Genomic DNA, 26,636 nt, shown 5'->3' on the forward strand with positions numbered 1-26,636 from the left:
ACCTTTTTACCAAACAGGGGACCCAACACGGTCCGTGTTTCAGACAACCTTCATCAGGGGTCCATGGTAGAAAAAGGAAAATGTATAGCGATTTTTACTATTCACAGTGACTCTCGGCGTTACATAACATCAGTTTGGCTTTATTATATACATTTGTTGTGACATATGTTTTTCCTTTTTCTACCATGCAGTGGCGTACCAAGGGGGGGGCGGGAGGGGCGGTCCACCCCGGGTGCCAGCCCTGAAGGGGTGCTCCCAGCCTTGCCGTTCAGTCCCCCCACACCCCCGAAGGACCGCTCGCCCCACTGACCTTCCTGCACCACCTGTGAAGCAGCAAGCAGCAGGATCGCGAGGTCAGCTATCCCTGAGCTGCTTGGGCGCTGCTTCCTGCGCCGCAGTCCCGCCCCTCCTCTGACGTCAGAGGAGGGGCGGGAACACGGCGCAGGAAGCAGCGCCTAAGCAGCGCAGGGATAGCTGATGTCGCGATCCTGCTGCGGCTGCTTCATAGGTGGTGCAGGAAGGTCAGTGGGGCGAGCGGTCCTTCGGGGGTGGTGGGGACTGAACGGCAAGGCCGGGAGCATAGGTAGTGCTGCTTCATAGGTGGTGCGGGGAGGCCAGGGGGGCAAGCGGTCCTTCAGGGTGGGGCGGGTGGGCAGGCAGGCAGGCATTCAAGGGGGGGGGGGGGGTGACAGGCAGGCAGGCCTTCAAGGGGGTGGGACAGGCCTTCAGGGGGGATGCAGGCCTTCATGGGGGGGTGCAGGACTTCAGGGGGGGTGCAGGCCTTCAAGGGGGGGACAGGCAGGCAGGCCTTCAAGGGGGGGACAGGCCTACAAGGGGGGGGGGACAGGCCTACAAGGGGGTGGGACAGGCCTTCAAGGGGGGGACAGGCCTTCAGGGGGCGCAGGCCTTTGGGGGGGTGCAGACCTTCAAGGGGGGGACAGGCCTTCAAGGGGGGGACAGGCAGGCAGGTCTTCAAGGTGGGGGGACAGGCCTACAAGGGGGAGGGACAGGCCTTCAAGGGGGGGACAGGCCTACAAGGGGGTGGGACAGGCCTTCAAGGGGGGTGCAGGCCTTCAAGGGGGGACAGGCAGACCTTTAAGGGGGGACAGGCCTTTGGGGGGGACTCTGGTTTAGAAGTACACGGAGGGAAGGGGGTGTTCAGAGACGTGCATATGCCAAACTTTGGGGGGGGGGATGAAGAAATAATGGGTCTGAAAATAGAGGAGAGGGAGAGAAATGATGGGCCATGGGATTTAGGGAGGGAAGGAACTGAAAGGGAGAGAAATTGGACACAAGGGATGGTGTGGAGGTGGGATAGAGATACTGGATAGGAGGGTAATTGGGAAAAGAAAGGGAGAGATGGTGGACTCTGAGGTGGTGGGGAAGGAGGGAGAGATGCCGGATGAAAGGGTAGTTAAGAAAAGGTGGATCTGTGGAGGGAGATGAAAAAAAGGAAAGATACCAGACTTCCTGGGGAGGGAAGGGAAATGGAAAGGGAGGACAGAGTTGGCAGATGGATGGTTAGCACGCAGAAAGAAGAAAGAAGGAGACCCTGGCAAGCAAGTTATCAGAAGAAAACCAGAGCCTTGGACCAACAAGATTTGAAATATAACCAGACAACAAAAGGTAGAAAATTAATTTTATTTTCTGTTTTGTGATTGGACACTTGGAATGCGCTACCGGAGGAAGTGATCAGGCAGAGTACGGTACAGGGATTCAAACAGGGATTGGACGGATTCCTGAGGGATAAAGGGATCGTGGGATACTGAGGGAGGAGCTGGGATGTAACACAAGTATAGAAAGCTAACCAGGTAATAAGTATAGAAACCCAACAGGTCGTGCATGTGCAAGACCGGAGGGTTAGGACTACGATGGGAAGATAGGACTTCAATGAGAAACCAAGGTGGCAAGGGAGCCCCTTCTGGTGATTCAGACAGGTCGTGACCTGTTTGGGCCGCTGCGGGAGCGGACTGCCGGGCAGGATGGACCTATGGTCTGACCCGGCGGAGGCACTGCTTATGTTCTTATGTTCTTATGTATCCTGACAGAGCTGGTGTTGGACTGCAAACGTGAGCTAGGATTTAACAGAGAGAGGAAAAGTCCTTTTTGTTTCTTTATTTTATTTACACCACAGCACCAGTGTGGTTAGGAGAAGCCAAAGGGGGTGAAAAAGCTATAAAACCCACCAGGAGTTTTGAAAAAAATCACCCAACTGGGCAGGAAAATCGAATTGAAAAACCAATTCAATAGGCTGAATCGAATCGAAATTTTTTTTCCTGAATCTGGCAGCATTAGTTTGCGCTACTGTCTTAGACTTTAGGACCTGGGATTGGGGAGAGATGGCATCCTCAGTACTTTATAATGCAAGTGAAACGAGGATTTGGTCAGACTTTTGAAGGGTCTGCAGAAAAAAAATATTGTATAGGCCGGGGACAAGAAACAGCAGGAAATGGGAACTTTTCTTCCTTCTATTTTTGTGAATGGAAAGGCTGAGGATGTCAGAGAGTTCAGTTAAAATATGTGCTTTATAAGAAAATATAATAATGTGTTTTATAAAGTTTATAGCATAGCTGGCCTACCCAGTGAGGTGTTTCTAGTGGTGGTGGTGGCAGCGTGTCAATGTGTTGAGAGGAAGAGGTGGTCTGGGAAATTCTGCTGAGCAAACTCCGGACCCATTTCCACCCCCCAGTTAGTCCACTCCACTCAATTGGTTCACACACTGAGTGGGTCTTTGGGTGTTGTGTTGGGATCTCTTCCAGTGGTTTATCAGTATCTCCTTCTGGTCCAAGGAAGGAAACTTTGTTATCCTTAGCATTGACCTACAGAATATGTTTGTAACAGCGCTGCTTGTGTGGCATTAGGCTATGTAGTGATCGAAAGAAAAAAACAGACCTTTGCACATTTTTGCACTATATGGTGGGTGTATGAGGAGATTCACATTTCCTGCACAGCTAAGTCCATATGAAGTTACCTTGTGCTGTATTTGACATCTAGCAAGGTCTCTGTTTGAAAGGAAAGATCTAAACTTAAAAATGAAGTGGCCAGAAGTTATGGTAAAAGCAGATAGTGTAGCTGGTTTTAAGAAAGATTTGGACAAATTCCTGGAGGAAAAGTCCATAATCTATTATTAAGACATGGGGGAAGTGTCTGCTTGCCCTGGATCGGTAGCATGGAATGTTGCTACTCTTTGGGTTTTGACCAGGTATTAGTATCCTGGATTGGCTACCATGAGAATGGGCTACTGGGCATGATGGACCATTGGTCTGACCCAGTTAGGCTATTCTTATGTTATGTTCTCATCTGTAGGGGCCTTTGTTTTCACTTCTTATTTTAATGTATTTTTTTTCTGGGAACTTATAAGTGTTTTTTATAATGGGAACAAAAATGGAAGAGAATTAATGTGTGTGGGATGAGGGGGTAACTAATTTATTCAGCTAAATAATTCAATCCACTTCAAACAGACATAGGAGAACTCACGCACCATTCACACACCCTCCAACCAAAAACGTCAAAAGAAAAAAACTGTTCGACAACCTCCTAGCCATTCGAGCTGCAACACTCGACCCCCAACCCTACAACCAATTGACATCGACCACATACTGCAAAACCTTCAAAAAGAAATAAAAACCCTTCTATTCAAAAAACACATAAAACCGAACTAACACAATCAGAACTGTCCCAAGCATCACCTGCAACTTCTCCATATGTACTTCTGATGTCATGACAATTCAGACATAATTTATGTTATGTTATGTTTGGAATATAAAAAAATTTTCACTGCCTGTTTCTATTCTGACCATTTATTCCGTTTCATGGTCATTACAAAAAATATTTTTTTACATGGGGGGGGGGGTGTCAAAAAATGATGGGCCCCGGGTGCCACATACCCTAGGTACGCCACTGCTACCATGGACCCCTGATGAAGGTTGTCCGAAACACGGACCGTGTTGGGTCCCCTGTTTGGTAAAAAGGTTTTAATATATAGTTTGGTTGTCACAATAAATTTTGCCTACATCGTTGTACATATCTGCAGTTTTGGCTTGTTTTTTCCTGGTTGGTTTTTTCACTGCAGACAAGGTTGGACTCCCCTCTTTTTGTTTCTGTTGCTTAATACTTGTATAAAACATGCCTTTATGTGAAAATGACTCCTGTAAATGCTGTTTCTCTCTGTCGTATGCAATTTTGTACCAGTTTTGTAATCAGTTTTGCTTGGTTTGCATTGCAGATTATGATGAAAGGGAAGGTTGTGCAATTAGGAAAGCTGCAGTCTTCAGAGAAGTCTTTTAAGCTATCAATTACTAAAGCAATGGTGCCAGCATTTCGTTTGCTCGCGTACTATTATATGGGGGAAAGCAATGAGATTATAGCAGACTCAGTGTGGATTGACATAAAGGATGTATGTGAAGGAAAGGTAAGTGAAATAAATGCGATATTAAAAAGCAATAAAAAATGTGCTCACTTGCCACACAGTTTTGTAATTAAGATGCTGATTCACCAAAACTGCAACACATTTGGAAACTATCTATATGCCAAAACCAGTTTGAAAACAAATATTACTCAGTTATTTGACCTTAGTCAGCTTCATTTGATGAAATTTGAAGATTTTTTTTTAAAAAAAAGAGCATGCCAAATCAGAAAGAAAGAAATTCAAAATATTGTGTAAAGTTTTCCTTGGGATGCAGTCAAAGGAGACCTCCAATAGGATAAACATCTGTGTCTTCAATATTTTGCTTTCAGATTGAGATTACTTTAGGCGAGCAGATATATAAACCAGCAGATTTCATGAAACTATCCATAACAACAGAGCATGCGGGGACTGTTGCCTTGGCTGTGGTTGACACTGCAGTTTTTATGCTGAGCAAAAAGAATAAGCTTACGTCTAAAAAGGTAAGGAAGGAGATAAACTCATTTTTTAGAAAGAAATCGTAACTGTTCTTTTATCTAGGTATCAGAAGAGAAATTAAATAGCATAACATTTTATTTCTATCCTTCAACCACCTTTACAGTTCGATGTGGCTCACAGAGAAAGAACAAAATCACAATATACACTAAATAAAATAAAAAAAAACCATCACGATATACAATAAATCAATAAATCAATAAAAAAAATAAAACATAATAAAATAAAATCTGATATTTCCTAAATAGAAGTATTTTCAGCATTCTTCTAAAGTGAAGATATGATGCAGAGGTAGATACCAAAAGACACAGTTCTGATTCCCATCATGCAGCCTGATAGGAAATCAAATGACCATGGAATTTTTTGTACTTGCAATCTTTAACAAGGAGAAGGAAATATAAACTATGTCATGCAAAGACCCAGAGGACATATTCAAAAGGAACTGATCTGTCAAATAAGTTGGGAGCAGACCATAGAATGCCTTATAACAAAACCAACTGAATTTAAAAATAATTTGTGCTTCTATCAGGAGCCAATGTAATTGAAAGAAATGAGGTGTTACGTGGTCCGTTCTCCCCAACCTAAAGATTAAACGAATCACAGTATTTTGTATCAAATGAAGTTTGTGACATTGTATATTATTTCCTGCAAGATAAACAACGTTGCAGTAGTCAAGTATTGACAGAACTATTGACTACACCAACTGAAACAATGGGTCCTCGTAATACAGTCTTAAAGAACACAGCTTTATAAGCATGCAGATAACTTATGCACCCATAATTAGATGCCTATCTAATTGGACCCCTAAAATGGTAATTGTATGTTCCAGGGGATATACCTCACCAGCACCCCTCCTCCTCTACACCTCCCGCTCCTTCCCACTCCTCCACCCACCGCTCGCACGTCATTTCCCCTCCACCGCTTTTCGCTGGTGTGAGCAGCAATGCCAACCTTCTGCTCATGCCAACATCAGCTCTCCCTCTGATGTCACTTCCAGGTCCTGTGCATAGCAAGTGACATCAGAGAGAGCTGACACGGGCAGCAAGTTGGTGATGCTGCTTGCGCCGGGAAAGTTAAAGAGGTACAGGGGAAGGGGTGTGCACGCATGGCAGAGAGGGCAGGGGAGGAGGGGATGATGGGAAAGAGGGCGGGGGAAGGTGTCACTGCCCCAGGCACCTCTCACCCTTGCTACGCCACTGGCTGCAGTACAAGATAGGTGGAGTTTTTTTCTGACTTATGGTGGTTATGTGCCCCTGCCTTTGTATGCCTGGAGCGGTAGGAGAGTGCCTTACAACTGAGGTATTTTTTTTCCACTTGTTAAAATAGCGGCTTATCTAGTGTCAGTGTGGCCATTTAATTTAGTAGCAATGTGTTAGATAATACTATCGCTTGTGATAGTCTTTGAGTTTCTGAAAATATCAATAGTGCAACATTGCTGCTCTCGCACAGTTCTAGTGATAAAAAGTATTTTCTAACAGCATGATGGAAATGGCCTTTTTCAGTATTAGTATATTTTTCAGGTATTTGATGCCATGAATGCCTATGATCTTGGCTGTTCTGTTGGTGGAGGAGAAAATGCTTTTGGAGTTTTCACTGATGCTGGTCTAGCATTTATTATGGATACACACACATCAGCCCTGCGAGATGGTAAGGAAAGCAATCTTTTTCTGTAAATACTGAAAGTTACTGTGAGGGTAATTTTATAATAAGCAAGCAGTGTCTCAATTCCGGCTCACCACACAATTGTTTCCCATGTACTCACCTTTATAAGACCCCTCAGGAACCCCTGAAGAAGACTTTTTGTCGAAACGCAGACCGTGTTGGGTCCTGTATCCCTAATGGACTAGGTCCTTTAAGGCTCTTATGTGGATGATTTACTTTTATGTGGATGGAATTATTTTATGTGGATGATTTCAGTGTACCTTTGGAACTTTGACACTTTCAAATAAAGTCCATTTAGGAACATCGTCACTCCACAGAGTTTATTTTGGTTTTCTCTTCATTTCTTTAATAAGACATTAACTATTTTTTTCTGAGGCCCTACAAGTACCTACAAATCCAAAATGTGGCCCCGCAAAGGGTTTGAGTTTGAGACCACTGCCTTAATGTGTGTGTAGTTGCATATAATACTTGCCTTCATGTACTGTGGACAATAATCAAATTACAAAAAAAAAACATTTCTTTAGGAAAAACTTGTAAAAATAGCTTCCTTTTTCTCCCCTCCTTTGTTCCCCTTTCCTTGGTATACCCAGTACTTTGAAGGACACAGCAAATACTTTTACTAATATTTAAAACAGCACCAAATAGCAACAGAATTTGTCTTATATCAGCTTCTCACATATTGCCTGAATTTTAGCACCAACAACAATGCGGCATAGACTCCAGTCCATCGGAGGCAACATTTATTTCATGAGCCCCATAATTTCTTATAAACAGTAGAAAAATTGTTTATGTCCCTAGCTAGCTATTTCTATTTCTGTTTTAGGAAGATTTTTGTATTATGCTGATCCCAAAGATGTTTTGTTATTTTTATTTGATGTAATTGGTGGGTATTTTTTAATGATATTTGGTTGTTTTTACTGTACGTCACAGGCAAATATTTTAAATAAATAAATACAATTATGATATTCAGCATTTCTTTCAAGGGAAATAAAGGTGTATATGACGTAACTTAATCAGTTTTCTTGATCTGCTTCTCTAGCCTATGTTTGCCAAGAAAGCTCTTCTGGAAGGTCAAAACGATCAGTGGATTTCCAACAGGAAGCATCAAACATTGGTATGCCCTTACATTTCCAGCACCTAGGGTCCTTGCTAGCTGCGATTCTGCAGTGGCGCCTGTGGTTGACACGCGGCAGGTACCTGCTGTATTAGGAGCTGCTTACAGAATCAGCCCCATACTATTTATAGAACAGCACTTATTCATTTTTTTGACATCCAAAATTTGGGTGCCATTTACTGAATTTAGCTCTATGTCTTAATAATGTATGCTATTAACAACATGGGAAAAAATAAAAAATTTTCATGGTTTTTCCACTATGATTCCATAAAATTACATGGGAAATATTGTTGGCCATTTTCCATGTCATTTAAAATGAATGCAGAGCTGTAATTGCCTGTTGCTTATACAAGGGTTCTTCAAAAAGTTTCTGCACGTTCATATTTTCACAAGAAATGGTTGGGGCAGGAGAAGTGATAAGAGGACGTGTTGTAGAATGTCATGTGACTAGTCAGTCAGGCAACAGAGTGATTATGTGGAAAAGTGATGTAATTTGCTTTTGAGATATGTTTATGTTTATTTTATTAATTTGATGAATCGCCTATCCATAATTTACTAAGCGATTTACAATAAGATATATAAACATATTAAAAAACATACAAATAATATTATATAAAAGGTAAAAAACAGAGTCATAAACAGACGAAACAAGAACACAAAAGGATAAAAGGGGAAAAGTTACATAGTAAATATTTTGAAAAGAAGAAAAGGGAACATTCAAGGAAAAAAACATAAGGAGGGATGACTTAAATACACTATTTAAAAAGTATTTGTTTTAAAGACTAAAAGCATCTTTAAAAAGGAAAGTTTTTAATTTATTTTTAAAGAGACTGAGTTCCTTTTCATCTCTTATATATTGTGGTATAGAATTCCAAGTTTGGGGGGCCACTATTGAAAACATGTATTGACGTCTGGTGCCTACCACTTTTAGAGAAGGGACTACCAGTAATCCTTGTGCTAAAGATCGAAGAGTGCGTGATGAATTATACGGGATAAGCATCCGATTTATAAATGATGGTTCACTCGTGGATAGAGTTTTAAATACCAGCAACAAAACTTTATAAGTGATGTGATGAGTAATGGGGAGCCAGTGTGATTCAATCAAGTAAGGAGTTACATGGTCATACTTTTTATAATAATAATAATAATAACTTTATTTTTCTATACCGCCATAGTCAGGCGACTTCTAGGCGGTTTACATTGTAAGAAGGCTGGACATTCAGCGAATAACAAAAGATCTTAATACAATACAATAAGTCTACTTACAATACCGTACAATGAGTCTAAATAACAATACAATACAATACATTACAATGAGTCTAAATACAATACAATAAGTCTAAGTACAATACCATACAATGAGTCTGAATACTAGACAATAATCTAAAGAGAAACTTACGAATTAATTGGAGTTCTTTGGGTAGAGAATACCTGAATACATGAAAGGAGCTTCTTGAGAGAAAGAAAAAAGGCATTTACAGGGGGGGAAGTCCTAATGAGGGAGGGGACAGTGAGGGAGGGGACAGTGAGGGAGGGGACAGTTTTAGTCAATGAATTTGGCGAAAAGGGCGGTTTTGATCGATTTTCGGAATGCGCTGTATGTCAGATTGGGTTCGTTTATGTAGTTTTTCAGCCAAACTTGCTGTCTGTTCGCTTGGAACTTAAAGGTTCTGTCCAGGAATGATTTATATCTGCAGCCTGTATGTAAAAGTTTAACTGCAATATTTTGAATTATTTGCAAACGTCTCTTTTCTTTTTGTGTTATATTGATTAGTAACGCGTTGCAATATTTAATCAATAATGTTTAAAAATAAAAGTGCGGAAACATTTTGAAGATTCCCTCGTATTTTGCTTATTCTTGAGTGAATCCATTCATAAAGGCGGTAATTAAATCCTAGTAAATGAAAAAAATAAATAAATAAAATTGTTAAGGATGCCATATAAATTCTAAGATTCTGTAAATAGACCTAAACTTCTTTCAATCATGTTAAATTATATTGATATATTCACAAATGGCAGCATGAAGGCAAAGCAAAAACAAAACAAAACCCAAAAACAGCCACAGGATGAAGAAACATCAGAGAAGCATGGTGGTAAGATTTCTGTTCCACTTCTCCACTAAACTCAGATCTGATCCTACATTTCTAAATTTATCTGGACTATTTTCTTGATCTTAATCTGTAGATACAGGACAAGAGTTAAGACCTAGTGAATTGGATCCATAACTTAGAATTATCCCAGTGTCCGAGGATCTTTCTAACCGCTGCACTCTGCTCTAACAGCTATGAAATATGAGAATGCGGAGGAACGCAAATGTTGTTACGATGGCATGAAGCTGAACCCAATGAGGTTTTCTTGTGACAAGAGACTAAGAAAAGTTCGTGGGACGAGCAAATGTAAAGAAGTGTTTAAGGATTGCTGTGAACGTATCGCTGTTGTGCGCAAGAAACTGGGGAAGCAAATTTCAGGACTGGCAAGAAGTAAGGAATAGCATATGTGCAGCACTAAAATATGAGTAATTACATTTTAGATTTAGTGAAGCATGATATTGGCATTACCTATATTTAGCAAAAAGAAGAATGGTTCAAAAATTTGAAAACTGGATGAATACAGGAAAAGACAAAAAAAAAGGCCAATATAAATATAAGGATTTGATGGACTATAAATTACGCCAGGTGTACACCTGGCAGGGCCTCCGCGTGTGCGGATCGCCGGACTTGATGGACCGAAGGTCTGATCCGGAGAAGGCAGTTCTTATGTTCTTATGTTCTTATGTTCTTAAATGTAGAAATTAAAAGTGTCTTTATTGAGAAATCAATCAAAAATGTATCCAATGTTCAATGTGAACCAGGCAGTATGAAAGAAGAGGGCCCAACACAGTCCGTGTTTCGGCATTATGCCTTCCACAGGAGTCCGTTGACTTGAGAGATGTAAGCCAACAGCAAGACAGAATCAGCTCCGATCCCCATAGGGAGGAGCGATGGCAAATCGGCCGAAAGCCGTGGCCACTAGTAGGGGGGGGGGGGCGGAGAAAAAGGGGGGGGGGTAGATAAGAGAGGAGTGGGAGGGGGGACGCACCCTTTTCCGCGACGCAAGAGCTTAGAGAAGGAGGCAGCATAAAGATCACTAACCAACGCTCTAGGTAAGATGTTTATGTTCATTCGGAAAGTCCCATAAAAAACTACGCCCGATGTAGTTTTCAGCCCTGCTTGGTGGCCTGCCTTCCGTTCGCGGCGTTAGACCCCGGAGGCATCGTCGTCGGTCCGACTACCGCGGCGGATGTGAACCAGGCAGTATGAAAGAAGAGGGCCCAACACAGTCCGTGTTTCGGCATTATGCCTTCCACAGGAGTCCGTTGACTTGAGAGATGTAAGCCAACAGCAAGACAGAATAACAGACACTGTTCCGACCAGGCATGTGCCTTATCCTTGGCTCTGAGTCTCTGAAAGGAAGCCAGCAGAAAAAGTCAGGCAAAGCACATGCCTGGTCGGAACAGTGTCTGTTATTCTGTCTCACAACTGGCTTACATCCCTCGAGTCCAAGGGACTCCTGAGGAAAGTAAAAGCCAAAACATTGGCTACATTTTTGATTGATTTCTCATAAAAGACACTTAGGGCCTCTTTTACAAAGGCGTGCTAAGCGTTTTAGCGTCAATTTAGTACACGCTGAATCAACGCATGCACTAACCACTAATGCGTCCATAGGATAACGTACATGTGTTAGCCTTTAGCCCGTGTTTAGCGCACAATAATATTTACCGCATGCTAAAAAGCATAGCGCACCTGTGTAAAAGAGGGGGCTAATTGTTACTTTTATTTGTATTGGTCTTTTTTGTCTTTTCCTGTGTTCATCCAAGTATCTTATTTTTGATCCACTCTTCTTTGTGCTTTTGATTTGTCTAGATTTTTCCCCTTTTTTGTCTGTTGGCTCATTACCTATAGTTTACCCATCAAAATCTTGATCTCATCTCCCCCTACATTACCTGGTATACTTTTTGCTATGCCCCTAACTTTCATCCCTTCAATCAAAAACGACAAAAGAAAACTCATGGGGCCTAATGTTCAGCCAACAGTGATCTACCACTGATGTTATCCCTGGAAATTCAGTGTCAGGTCATGTCTCGGCTTTGGCATAAAATTTCAGGTTTTCAAAGCCAGCTAAAGTATAGCCAGTTAAATGTGATAGTCGGCATTTAACTGGCTATGGGGCACCGCATAAAGGGGTCCTTTTACTAAGGTGCAGTAGCCGATTTAGCGCACGCTAAAAATTAGTGAGTGCTAAATGCTAACACGTCCATTATATTCTATGAACGCGTTAGCATTTCGCCCGCACTAAATCGGCTTCCAGGCCTTAGTGAAAGGATCCCAAAGATAGGACTAGCTTTTATGCAGCCCTATTTATGCGGTTACCCTGGCCAGTTAAGTGCTAAAATTCAATATCAGTACTTAATTGACCATCCCCAGAATATCCCCAAAATAGCAGATTTTTGAGATAGGCACTAAAGCATAGATTCTATACTTGACTCCTAAAGTTAGGCACCTAGATCAGTGTGCCTAGCTTAATTTTCTTAATTGGCTTAATCTATGCAGATAATTGAAACTGCCATTAAAAAACAATTTTTAAAACATTTTTTAAAACTTCATTAGTTCTTAGGCGCCTAACTCAGTAGGCACCTACCATTTCGAGGTAGGTGTATACAACAAGGCATCTACCAGCAAGTAGGCATGATTAGGGGGGTGGATCTGAGGTGAATTCAGGGCAGATATGGGGCACGGTTTGACTTAACTTAGGTGCACTCATTTAGGCCAAGAGAACTCTGGCCTAAATTGCAGTGCACCTAAAGATTTAACGCCTATCAGTGCCTAAGACCAATAGGTTTGATTCTATAAATGACGCCTAGATTTAACGCCTATCAGTGCCCAAGACCAATAGGTTTGATTCTATAAATAACGCCTAGATTTAACGCCTATCAGTGCCCAAGACCAATAGGTTTGATTCTATAAATGACGCCTAGATTTAACGCCTATCAGTGCCCAAGACTAAAGGTTTGATTCTATAAATGACGCCTAGATTTAACGCCTATCAGTGCCCAAGACCAATAAGTTTGATTCTATAAATGACGCCTAGATTTAACGCCTATCAGTGCCCAAGACCAATAGGTTTGATTCTATAAATGACGCCTAGATTTAACGCCTATCAGTGCCTAAGACCAATAAGTTTGATTCTATAAATGACGCCTAGATTTAACGCTTATCAGTGCCTAAGACCAATAGGTTTGATTCTATAAATGATGCCTAGTAGATGATTGGCATTTGCACTTAATGGCACCTAGGAATTGGGCGTTGTTTATAGAATCAGGGCCTAAATGGACATTTCCGTGGCACTAGCTGGTTAAGTGCCACTGAAAATGACCAATTAGCCTCAAACAGATGATTTAACCAGCCAAGAACCATTTCTGGCCAGTTAAATCCCTTTGAATATCTACCCACATAGCTCTACATTTTAATGAAAGAAAGCTATGTAGCTTGATTTAATCCAAACATTTATTTATTCATAACATAGAAACATGATGGCAGATAAAGGCCAAATGGCCCATCTAGTCTGCCCATCCACAGTAACCATTATCTGAACCTTTCTCTAAGAGATCTCACATGCCTATCCCATGCCTTAAATTTATGCTAGCTGAGGCTTTGGGGTTTCTTTGGCTGGTGATAGGATAAACCAAAGGCAGACAGGCTATGTGGATAGTTTATACTGTGTGGCTGAACACTGACCGTCTTTGGTTGCAATACCTGTGTTATTTGCTCTTTTATTTTAAATTGTATTGCTCTGTGGATGATAACGTGTTATTTTACGTATATCTTGCATGTTTCTTTAAAAGTTCCCTGGTGGCAATGCCCAATCTGGCCCAAGTGTACTGTATAGTATTTAATGGTTCTTGAGCTTCTTTGTATTCAAAATCACACGTTACCATCTCCCTGATGCTCCTTCCGACCATCAGAACTTCAGTCAACAAGTTCAAAAAGGTCTAGTCCAGCTCAGGACACCCTTATCTAATGTTGCCAGAGCAAAGTTTGTTCAAGATAAACATTTATGTTCTGTGGGAGAGCAACCAGTAGAATCTTACTTGATTTTAAGGCCTCACAAATCTCATAAGAGCATAAGAGTTGCCATTACTGGAACAAACCGAAGGTCCATAAAGCCCAGCATCCTGTTTCCAATAGTGACCAACCCAGGTCACAAGTACCTGGCAAGATCCCAAGAAGTAAAACAGATTTTATGCTGTTTATTTTAGGAATAAGCAAAGGATTTCCCCAAGTCCATCTTAAAGACTGCTTATGAACTTTCGTTTTAGGAAAGCATCCAAATCCTTTTTTTTAAACCCTGCTAAGCTAACTGCTTTCACCACATTCTCCAGCAATGAATTCCAGAGATAATTATAGGTTGAGCAAATAAATATTTTCTTTGTTTATTATAAATGTACTACTTATTAGCTTCATCGCATACCCCTAGTCCTTTGGAAAGCGTAAACAAGTGATTCACATCTACCCATTTCACTTCACTCCACTCAGTATTTTATAGACCTCTATTACACCTCCCCAGAGCCTAGCCACTTTTACCTTTCCTCATAGGAAAGTTACCCCATCCCTTTGATCTTTTTTTTTTTTTTTCGCCCTTCTCCGTAACTCATCTAATTCCGCTATATCTTTTTTGAAATGTGACGATCAGAATTGCACACAGTATTCGATGTGCGTCTATACCATGGAGTGATACAAGGGCATTATAACATTCTCATCTTTGTTTTCCATTCCTTTCCTGATAATTCCTAACATTCTATTTGCTTTCCTAACCACTGCTGCACACTGAGCTGAGGGTTGCAACGTATCTTCACTTATGACACCTAGATCCTTTTCCTGGGCAGTGATTCTTAATGTGGAACCCTGCATCGCATAGCAATAGTTCAGATTCCTCTTTCCCACATTCGCTTGCTCACATTAAACGTCACCTGCCATTTTGATGTCCGGTCTCCCAGTCTCGCAAGGTCCTCTTACAATTTTTCACCATCCTCTTGCGATTTAACAACGTTGTATCATCAGCAAATGTATTTTTCTCACTAGTTATTCCCCGCTCTAGATCATTCCATGCAGAACAAGATTGCCTTATGATACTGGAGCTCCATTTTTCTTGCTTCTTTAAACTTGTTTAAGATTTTTATTTAGATTTAGCTCACACCTTCCTCAGTTGTAGCTCAAGGCAAGTTGCATTCAGCTGCAATAGGTATTTCTCTTGTCTGTACCTGAGGCATAGGAGGTTTAAGTGACTTACCCACAGTTACAAAGAGCAGCAAGGTTTGAACTGGGCTTCCCTGGTCATCAGGCCAATGCTGTAATCCAGTGTCTCACAAACTTTTTTCTGCCCTGGTTAGGGTTACCAGACATTTGGATTTCCCTGGACATGTCCTTTTGAGGGCCTCTGCGCATGAGTGGATGTTGATGTGATGACATCACACGCATATGTGATATCACATCGATGTCTGCGCATGCACAGAGGCCCTTCAAAAGCAGGCCCTGAGCTTGGGGACTTCCAAAACCCAGACAAACTGCCAGGTTTTGGAAATCCCTCTATCTGCTAACCCTGAAATTACTACATTGGGGGGGGGGGGGGGTAGCAGAGAGGAAGAAAGGTACCAGCACCGGCTGACTCACGTTCAGGACGTCTCTCGCAGCACACCCGGATTCGTGCTCTAATCCTTATGCAATCCACACTCCCTTTGTCGCCTACTATTTATGTTGGATTTGTTGTATACTTTTTATACTGTTTAGAAGAGCTCATGCAAGGCCTTCAACTTGATTACCAACAGTCATGTCCCCACCCCTTAGGAATGAGAGTCCCTGTGAGGGCTCTTCTGTTTTAGTTGCTGATTAAAAAGTATACGCAGCATTCTGGACTCATCTAGCAAAGGTTTGCAGTGTGTATGTACACATCTGACCCTTTCGAACCAACAAACATCATCGAATTAGTAAATGATTTTTTCCCTTTCTAATCTGCTCTAGAGTTAGTCTACAAACATGCTAAACGTCATATGTTTTTAAACGGACATAGCAAAATTAATTATAATATCCTGTTTAAACTCACAAGATTCTCTCGTCTAAACTTCAACCTGTGGGTTTAAACAGCAAACACAACTTGTACTTCTAATCAGCAAAACTAATACATTACACTTCCAGTTACCTTCTCTAAGTACATTTTCCAGACAGGCAAAACATTTTCATTAAAGGACTCTTCCCTTTAGTTCACCTTAACTTGTATGCTTTTTTTCTAGCATATCCCTAAGCCATAGCGTTTGTTAAAATTAGGAGGTTAGTCATCCTAGAGCCCTGGTCAATAACATGCCTAACCCAGACTTAGCTCTTTAGCATCACCAGGATACATTTCCCTTGACCTTATAATGCCCTTTCACAGCCCATCAGGTTCTCTGTTAAAGCACCATGTAAATGCTTCCCTATGGCTTCTAGTCAGAAAACATCACCAAGTAAACATAAGAACATAAGAATAGCTTTACTGGGTCAGACCATTGGTCCATCAAGCCCAGTAGCCCGTTCTCATGGTGGCTAATCCAAGTCACTAGTACCTGGCCAAAACCCAAGGAGTAGCAATATTCCATGCTACAGGGCAAGCAGTGTCTTTCTCAACAACAGACTATAGACAATTCCTCCAGGAAATTGTCCAAACTTTTCTTAAAACCAGCTATGCTATTTTCTCTTACCAGAACCTCTGGCAATGTGTTCCAGAGCTGAACTATTCTCTGAGCAAAAAAAATTTCCTCCTATTGGTTTTAAAAGTATTTCCCTATAACTTCTTTGAGTGTCCCCTAGGCTTTGTAATTTTTGACGGTGTGAAAAATTGATCCACTTGTACCTGTTCTATTCCACTCAGGATTTTGTAGACTTCAATCATATCTCCCCTCAGCCGTCTCTTTTCCAAGCTGAAGAGCTCTAACTGTTTTAGTCTTTCCTCATACAAGAGGAGTTCCATCCCCTTTATCATCTTGGTCGCTCTTCTTTGAACCTTTTCTAGCCCTGCTATATCTTTCTTGAGATAAGGAGACCAGAATTGAACACAATACTCCAGATGAGGTCTCACCATGGAGCGATACAGGGGCATTATAACATTCTTAGTCTTGTTAACTATCCCATTTTTAATAATTCTTAGCATCCTGTTTACTTTTTTGGCCGCCGCCACACATTAGGCGGAAGGTTTCATCGTATTTTCTACAATGATACCCAGATCCCTTTCTTGGACGCTAATCCCCAAGGTGGACCCTAGCATCCGGTCACTGTGATTCAGGTTATTCTACCCAATGTGCATCGCTTTGCATTTGTCCACATTAAATTTCATCTGCCATTTGGACGCCCAGTCTTCCAATTTCCTAAGGTCTGCCTGCAATTTTTCACAATCCGCATGCGTTTTAACAACTTTGAACAGTTTAGTGTCATCTGCAAATTTAATCATCTCACTGGTCGTTCCAATTTACAGATCATTTATAAATAAGTTAAATAGCACCAGTCCCAGTAAAGACCCCCGCAGCACTGCACTGATAGTTTCTGGATTCCTTAAATATAAACCCTGGAACAGAATTTAAATTTCAACCATATTTCATGTTCTGACAACTAACTTCAAGAGGAAGGCTACTAAAATGGTGTGTGGTCTTTGTCATAAGGCGTATGGGGACAGATTGAAAGATCTCAATCTGTATACTTTGGAGGAAGGTAGGAAAGGGGAGATATGATAGAGACGTTTAAATACCTACATGATGTAAATAAATGTCATGAATCGAGTCTCTTTAATTTGAAAGGAAGCTCTGGAATGAGAGGGCATAGGATGAAGTTAAAAGGGGATAGGCTCAGGAGTAATCTAAGGAAATACTTTTTTTACAGAAAGAGTGGTAAATGCGTGGAACAATATCCCGATAGAGGTGGTGGAGACAGAGACTGTGTCTGATTTCAAGAAAGCCTGGGATAGTCACGTGGGATCTCTTAGAGAGAGGAAGAGATAATGGTTACTGTGGATGGGCAGACCTGATGGGCCATTTGGCCTCTATCTGCCATCATGTTTCTTTGTTTCTATTCCCCCACCTAAGGGTTTTTTGCTTCCGACAACAAACCTCATGCATTCCTCCCTTAAGAATTTTCCTCCTAAAACCTTCTTTCTGGTTTTGCTGCTGAAGCTCTGCAGTCTGACCTCCCCTTGCTTGTCCTCTGCCCATCTTTCTCTTTGTACACTGTTTACCTTTTTTTTTTGCATTCACCAGCAGACTGTCTAAAATTACCCTTTGGAGCCATAAGTCTGGTGAATGTCAGTCAGAACAGCTGATAAGAAAATCCCAATGATCCATGATGGTATTCAAAACAGCAAAAAAATCTTAGGAATAACTGAAACCTGATTAGATGAAACCTGGGGATTATCACTGCATGAACTATCCCCAACGGGTTTCAATATCCAACATCAGACAAAGGTGTAATAGAAGGGATAGCAGTCCTGATCTGGGACACAATCAAGCTGTGCTAAATCAGCATTCCCCATCAGAATCTCCGTTAATGCAGCTAAAAGAAAAGAAACCAATCTGACTGCTCATGAAATACCAACCACATCATATGTGCAAGAACTCCTTGATCTGATTACAAAAATGCCCCTGTTTTCCTAGGCTGGTGATCATGGGAGACTTTAATCTATATATCAAAATCTCAAATACCACCACAGTTGGCTTCCTGGTCTCAATGATAGCATCACACAGGTGATCAATTCTCTAAATCATGAAAAGGGTCATATACTAGATAATGTTATGCAAGGGGGAGGGATAGTGGAGTTGTAATAATACCTCTATAATAGATAGACCACTTTCTAACTAGATGTTTCTGTTAATGACCACCTGAAGAAGTTGGCTCCTTCCAGAGTTTGAAAGGAGATCAGAGACAAGAAAAGTCTGACTTCTGAAAATTTCAACTTGAAACACATTTCCAGTTCATGTGAATTAAGCTATTGAGCTCTATACAGGATGCCCACAAAAACACTCCTTGATTTTAAATGGTTGCAAAACCAACATTTTTTTGGAATATTCTTTCACCTTTGAGGCTACAGTTTCATCAACTCATAAAGTTTCATATGGTATCTGTTGATTACATACACTCGATGGGCGCCCCTCCTGTTATTCAGCAAACATCGATGCGATAATCGAGCTCGGACCAGACTCTCCGAAGCATATCCGACATGATCGCGTTTATAGCTTCAGTGATGAGTTTCTGCAGATCATCCATAGCTGCGGGTCGTGGAGGTGCGTACACTCTGTCTTTCACGTACTCCCAAAGGAAAAAGTCACAAACAGTAACTTCTGCACCAATTGCAGCTTATAAGGGTGAACGTGCAAACGATTGTGTAATATCTTGCTAACTGTGTTTATGGGACTTGTTTTTGTGGGCACCCTGTATTATAAATACATATTGTATATGTATTTGACAGCAAGTACCACTGAAGAAATGGATATATTTGATGAAAGTTCTATCAAATTGAGAAGTGAGTTTCCAGAGACCTGGTGGTGGACAGCAGAAGAGGTGAAAAAGCCTGGAACTCATAGGTAATATCTCTCTATTTTTTTTTCTTCAGAAAGGCTTTCAATATCTATGCTATGTAAGAACTACTAATTTTATTAAACCTCATACTTTCAACTGCTGTTAATAAGCTAGACAGCAAATTCTAGAACTTGCATGTGAGTTCCAAAATGTGGTGGATCCAAGGAGTTTAAGCAATGCGAGTGACAGTATGAAGGGGTACTGCAAAGTTCTCAGTGTTCAATAAAAAATACACGCAGAGCTTGCATATGCATAGAAAGTCTTAAATTTACCCCCAAATTTTACTATATAACATTTCAGGATATGCAAATTTAGGTCCCCTTTTATGAAGTTGCGTTAGTCTTTTTTATCACCTGCTGTAGCGATATTACCTCCAAAACACAGGAATTCTATGAGCATTGGAGCTTTTATTGCCGTAGCCAGTGATTAAAAAAATGCCTGAGGTGGCTTCATAAAAGGTGGTCTTAATTGTTGAAATGGTCAGCATAATACCATTAACAACAAATATGTTATCAATATTTGGCGTTTTGTGTTCAATTTTGTTTTGGATGAGAAATCTTGTCTTTCAGAATTTTATTATCTTCACTTCTTTCAGATTACTGTATTTTCAATATATAAATAAATAATTAGTATTTCTTGTATTTGTTCAGTTTCTGGAAAGTACTTCCTGACTCAATAACCACATGGGAGGTCCAAGCAGTTCATTTTCATGACAAAGGTAAAAATGACCATTTTGCATAGAATGTAGGGATTGGAACTGAGACAACCAGGTCAGGACATGTACAGTTCCGGTGTATTTCAGAATAGGCTCTACCATTATTTACCTGGGATCCTATAAAAATACCATCAAAAGTCCAAAACGCGGCCGTCCGCCTCATCTATGATCTCAAAAAATACGACCATGTTAGCCCCTACTACACCAAACTACATTGGCTTCCAGTAGAGGCAAGGATCATCTTTAAGTTCGCCTGCCTCTGTTTCAAAACTCTAACAGGATCTTCCCCAATCTACTTGTCCGAGCACCTTGAAATAGCAGGCCCCTCTCGCACACGAAACGCCCACTTATTCACCTTTCCCTCCCTAAAAGGCTGCCTCTACAAGAGATTCATTGATAGAACCCTAGCATTCCAAGCGGGCAAATGGAACAATTGCCTTACCGCCCTCATCTCCAACTCCCCGCCCTACCACCTGTTCAGGAAGTCACTAAAAACCTACCTCTTCGACAAATTCCACTAACACTGCCTTCCCTCCTTCCCTGCACCCTCCTGACCTCGATATGCCTCCTTCCCTCTGACTTCAACCCCCCCCCCAAGCCACTATGGCCTCTCTTACTCATTCTCTGTTTTTTATCTAATTGCCCTGCCTTTTCATTGCCACATATTTAACATTACGGTAAAGGTATCACCGCTTCAACATGTAACATCGCTGTATACGTACAGTCTCTTCTCTAGTATATGCCTTTTATTGCTGCCATTTATGTAACATCTCTGTAAATGTAACAACACTGTAATATGTATCATCGCTGTAAATGTACAGTCTCTACTATTGTTAACCGCATTGAACTTCCATGGTATTGCGGTATAGAAGAATAAAGTTATTATTATTATTATTATATGTCTAGGCATCCATTTATAGGATTATCTCCTTATGTCTTCCTTACTTCAAGATAGAAGAACTCACTAATTGTACTCAAAACAGAAACCACAGCTTAAGACCCGCCTAGGAAGGATGAACAATTTATTCATAAAGCAAAAATGGAAAAGCAAAACAAAAAAGGCTTTGGAAGCAATGTTCTAGATGACACAGTTCATTGGTGCAAATAATAAAACCAAAATAATAACAACAAAATGTAAAAATGAAACAAAACAGGCAATGCAGCTGGTATGCAAAGGATTGCAAACAATGATTCAAAAAATACAAATCCATTGTAGTAAAGGACGGGCAATGTAGCTAACGTGTTGACAATGAAACTGGAATGTAGAAAGATGTAAATGATGCAGAACCGACACAAAGTCCATGTTTTGGCTCTGGATAGTCTTCCTCGGGGTTCCAGTATATGGAAAGCAGTCTTAATTGAAATGAATAGGAGTAAAACACTGAGGCAATAGAATCAATATATGTGAGAAGTCCTACACCAGGGGTCTGCAACCTTTAAGACATAAAGAGCCACTTGGACCCGTTTTCGAAAAGAAAAAAAAACTTGGAGCCGCAAAACCATTATAAAACAAATCTAACACTGCATATATTGTTTCTTATCTTAATGCTATATACAGGATCACTAAATTGAAAATAAAATCATTTTTCCTACCTTTGCTATTTGGTGATTTCATGAGTCTCTGGTTGCACTTTCTTCTTCTGACTGTGCATCCAATCTTTCTTCCTTTCTTTCAGCCTCCTGTATGTTTCCTCTCCTCCAGACCTCATTCTCTCCCCCAACTTTTTCTTTCTGTCTCTGTGCCGTCCCCCAAGCCACTCGGTTTGCTGCCACCGCCATCGGGGAACAGCCCCCAAGCCACCGCCGTCCCAAGCTTTCCCTGCAGAAGTGTTGCACTGACCAGCATTCCGCTCCCTGACGTCAATTCTGATGTAGGAGAGGAAGTTCCGGGCCAACAAGGCATTTCTCCTCATTCCATCCAGCCTGAGCCCCATCTCTCCTTGATCCAGCATTTCCCTTCTGTGCCTGTCAGAATTACCATTCCACCTATTTTCCAGCATCACCCTTCTTTGTGTCCATCTCACCTATATCCCTATCTCACCACTTTTTCAGAATCTTCATTTGTCTCTGTCCTTATCTTTACGCCATGTTCACCATTTGCCCTTTCAATGTCTTTATCTCCCCCCCCCACACTTTTTCAGCATTACTTCTATGTCTCCTCTTCATGTCCCCTCTGTATCTCTATCCTTATTCAGTAGGTCCTGCTTACCCTTTCTCTTCTTTGTGTCACTATCTCCATTTTCAGCTTTCCCCCCTTTTCCTTTGTTAATGTACCCTGTAGCCAGAATCTTTCCACCCTCCCTCCACTTCGGCCCAGCACAGTATGAAATATTCCCTTTTGTTTCCCTCCCCTCTCTCTTTCTCTCTCTCTTCTCCTCCCTCACCCACGAGTCCTGCATCTGGCCCTCTCCCTTCTACCTGCACCTGGCAACACCCCCCTGCTCCGCGGCTCTCTTCAGCAACTCGTCAGCAGCAGTGATCAAGACAAGCTGCCGACATCGAGGCCTTCCCTCTACGAGTCCCGCCTTTGTGGAAAAAGGAAGTTGAAACAAGCGGGACTCGCAGAGGGTAGGCCCCGACGTCAGAAGCTGCTGCTGAGTTGCCGAAGAGAGCCGCGGAGCAGGGGATGTGGCCGGAAGCAGGTAGAAGGGAGAGGGAGATAGGAAGGCTGTAGATCTCCGGAGCATGACACCGACCCCGGCCAGGATGACTTCTTTTTCAGGCACCTTACAAGTCCAGCGTCGCGGGGGAAATAGCCATGCTGAGCAGTGAGCTCAGCACTACACAGATGAAAGCCTTGCTTGCTGATTGGTCCGGCGGGGCGGGGCCGCCGGACCAATCAGCAAGCAAGGCTTTCATCTGTGTATGTGCTGAGCTCACTGCTCAGCATGGCTATTTCCCGCCGCGACGCCGGACTTAAGCTGCATGCCTGCGTGACACACTACCGGAGCCGCAGCAAAGGTGGAAAAGAGCCGCATGCGGCTCTGGAGCCGCAGGTTGCCGACCCCCGTCCTACACGAATGTGAATTGGAGTACGACATCGATGGAATCCAAAGCAGCAACAGCAAGCATCTTCTACATTCCAGTTTCATTGCACCGGACAACAAATTTTTCCAAAAGTTTTGCTTCCTTAAAGCAAACTGGTGATTATGAAATACTCCCTTCAAAATAAACACAAATATAATTTCCCATTGACTGTATCACATAGGACTTATGAGAAACATGATGGTATCTTTAATTGACTATAACATGTTTCAATGCTGTGATAGTTCGCCTTGGCTAAAAGCGTTTTCCTGCTGATTTTCATTTGTACTCAGTGTCCGGTGCATCTCGTTGCAGTGTCCAACAATAGTCAGCCAACATTGATGGATTCCAGTTGCCCTGATATCTTTTTTTCCATAGTAGCAATGTCCTGGTGAAACCTTTCACCATGTTCGTCGTTGACTACCCCAAGATTTGTGGGGAAGAAGTCCAAGTGTGAATGTAGAAAGTGCATTTTCAGTGACATGTTGCACTTCGTGGTTTTGTATGCTCCAAGAAGTTTGTCAACCAGTTGAATATAGTTTGATGCTCCGTAACTGCCAAGAAAATTCTCAGCAACATCCTTGAATGCTTTCCAGGCGATTTTCTCTGGCTAAACAGATCTTCAAATATCTCATCATTGATGACATTTCTTATCTGTGGACCGACAAAAATGCCTCCTTTAATCTTGGCATCAGTTATTAACTATTAATTGCATTAGCCTGAAAGTATAACAAAAAGTTTGTAAAAATGTACTTTTTTGTTAAAACAATATGTAATAAGTAATTTTAAATGTGATTTTTGTGATCAGCAGCCAAAAATCTGTAAGATACACCAAAATGTGTTGAAGAATCAAAAACTTTATTGTCCAGTGTTGCCAACACATCAGCTACATTGTCTGTCCTTTACTACAATGGATTTCTATTTTTTGAATCATTGTTAGCAATCCTTTGCATGCCAGCTGCATTGCCTGTTTTATTTCATTTTTACATTTTGTTCTTATAATTTGTTTTTATTATTTGCACCAATAAACTGTGTCATCCAGAACATCACTTCCACAACCTTTTTTGTTTTGGATTTCCATTTTTCTGTGGAACTTTTGGTAGTTTTCTTTGTTGTTGGTTGTCAGAAAAGCAACATAATTTAGTGCTTCATGTCTCTTTCTAAAAAGCACAGTACATTGTGAAAGACCTACATTTAAGACCACTGTTATGTAATGATGCAAAACTTTGCGTATATTTTACTTTGCATATTAACTGAGCTTTGATTTCGTCTCCATGTGTTTAGGCATTTGCATAGCTGAACCGAAGACCTTTCAGACTTTCCAAGATGTCTTCCTAACACTAAGACTCCCTTATTCAGTTAAACGATATGAGCAATTACAAGTGAAAGCTATAGTATACAACTATCAACCAGAAACTATAGAGGTAATTTCACTGCGTGATAGTTCTGCATGTGATAAACTGAACAGGAGATAATTTTCAGTACAATGAACAAAAGATATTAAGCAATTTGATAGCCTAAATCAGAGGTCCCCAACCCTGTCCTGGAGGACCACCAGGCCAATCAGGTTTTCAGGCTAGGAAGTTGTCAGAGAGGATGGGCCGCAGTAAAGTGAAGACACCGGGGCCGACGTCAGAACGGCGCTGCGCTTTTACAAGAAATTAAAGGTATACGCACGATGGGAAGGAGTAGAAGTTGGTGAGGAAATGCGGTCGAGAGAGTTGACCAGCAGGCACGCTGGCTGATAGAAAGGTGCCTCTTCCACCGGAGTGACATATCAGATTCGGGGGAGAGAGGGAGCATATAGGACTTGGAAGAGGGAGTGAGGGAAGGGAGAGATATTGGACTCGAATGAGGGCAGGAGGGAGAGATGTGAGGAAAGGAGGGAGGAAGAGAGACTGGGATTGTTCTCCCTTGAGAGAGGAAACTACTGAAGGGGCTATGATTGAGACTTTCAAAATACTGAAAGGAATCGACAAAATAGAGCAGGAAAAAACATTATTTACAATGTCCAATGTGACACGGACAAGAGGACATGGACTGAAGCTAAGGGGGGACAAGTTCAGAACAAATATTAGGAAGTTCTGCTTCACGCAACGAGTGGTGGACACCTGGAATGCTCTCCCTGAAGAGGTAATTGCGGAATCCACCGTTCTAGGATTTAAGGATAAGTTAGATGTACATCTCCTTATGAGAGGCATAAAGTGACATGGTTAAGGGTAATCTAGATGCACTTCTCCTTATGAGAAGCTCAGAGTGATATGGGGACTAAAACTATGCCAGGGTACACCTGGTGGGGCTTCTGCGTGTGCGGATCGCCGGACTTGATGAACCTAGGGTCTGTTCCGGGGATGGCACTTCTTATGTTCTTATGAGAGAGGCTTAGGGCTGAGTGTATTGAGGAAGAGGTGCTTTGAAGATGAGGCAGGGCGGGACATTGTTAGCTACTGTTTCAATAATGCTTCCTACTGGCCAGTGAGCAGTGTGAAAGGTGATCTTTAAGAAGAAACTACTCCTGAATTAGCATGGGTTTCTTCTATCATCCATACACAGTACACTGTCAGGGGTCAGGTTTAAGGAAGGAGCCTGGGAAATGAGCAAAAAGATTATGAACAGTTTAAACAAGAAGCGAGGACAAGGACTCCAAAAACTGCTGATTATTACATTTATGATGCTTTTTGATTCACTTAAGGACTTTTATTAAATACCGAAATGAGGCTAAGCTTTGCAATTATTTTGCAGCAAGTGCCAAATTACCACATGGTAATTGCAAAGCTTCTTTGGTAAAGGTTGAAAATATTCTCAGCATCTACCCAAGCAGTAACAGCAGAGGAAAAAAATTTTAATTAAATTAAAGAAATGCATTCGTAGTTTCATGGAGTAATTTTCAAGAGGAAAATATATGTGTACTCTCCTTTTGCAAACTGGTATAAATTGCTGCACATTTATGCCTGCCAAAGGCTTAGCATAAGTGGTCATGCCTCCATGTCAATGTACAAATGATGACTTAATGCTACTATTCTGTGACAGATGCCATTATAGAATTTTGCACTTAGCATTTTGGCACTCTGTATTAAGTTACCCCATATGGCCTGATTCTATATATGGTACCTATAAAAATCGACACCAATCATAATGGTACTTAGTGCGATTCTATAAAAGGCATGCACCATATATAGAATCGTGCTTGGTGGCCATATGTGCCACTAATATTTAGGCACACCCATTTAGGTCAAGAAAAACCAGGCCTAAATTCCTGTGCCAAAGTTGTGCATAGATCAGGCATATTTTATAACAGTGTGTTTAACTTTTAGGAATTCCCACGATCTACCCATGCTCTTCCCTGGGCCACATCCCCCCTTTGAGAGTCACACACTAGAACAGATGCGCACCACTTTATACCAAACTGTGCATATAACTTCTAATAACATTAGAATTCGCAATTAGTCATCTTCAACGTTATCTATGACATTCCAATAAAACACATACAACCTCTTCTCGTAGCATAAATAACTGGCCGCAGCTTTATTTAATAACTTAAACCAGGGGTGCCCAACGCGTCGATCGCGATCGACCAGTAGCTCAGGAAGGCAA

At 41.5% G+C, this 26,636-nt stretch overlaps 1 protein-coding gene across 1 annotated transcript in view; it reads left to right on the forward strand.

Annotated features, from left to right (window-relative positions):
• Positions 1–26,636, forward strand: part of LOC117362888 (complement C4-A-like) — a 129,038-nt gene that overhangs the window by 38,521 nt on the left and 63,881 nt on the right. Inside the window, exons 13-20 of the mRNA XM_033949977.1 lie at positions 4,226–4,411; positions 4,738–4,887; positions 6,421–6,547; positions 7,602–7,676; positions 9,959–10,156; positions 19,194–19,308; positions 19,954–20,021; positions 24,327–24,466. Of these exons, the coding sequence (XP_033805868.1) occupies positions 4,226–4,411; positions 4,738–4,887; positions 6,421–6,547; positions 7,602–7,676; positions 9,959–10,156; positions 19,194–19,308; positions 19,954–20,021; positions 24,327–24,466 (1,059 nt within the window). The remainder of the gene's footprint in view (positions 1–4,225; positions 4,412–4,737; positions 4,888–6,420; positions 6,548–7,601; positions 7,677–9,958; positions 10,157–19,193; positions 19,309–19,953; positions 20,022–24,326; positions 24,467–26,636) is intronic.

This window comes from Geotrypetes seraphini, chromosome 6 (genome assembly GCF_902459505.1).
Source record: "Geotrypetes seraphini chromosome 6, aGeoSer1.1, whole genome shotgun sequence".
Classification (NCBI taxonomy): domain Eukaryota; kingdom Metazoa; phylum Chordata; class Amphibia; order Gymnophiona; family Dermophiidae; genus Geotrypetes; species Geotrypetes seraphini.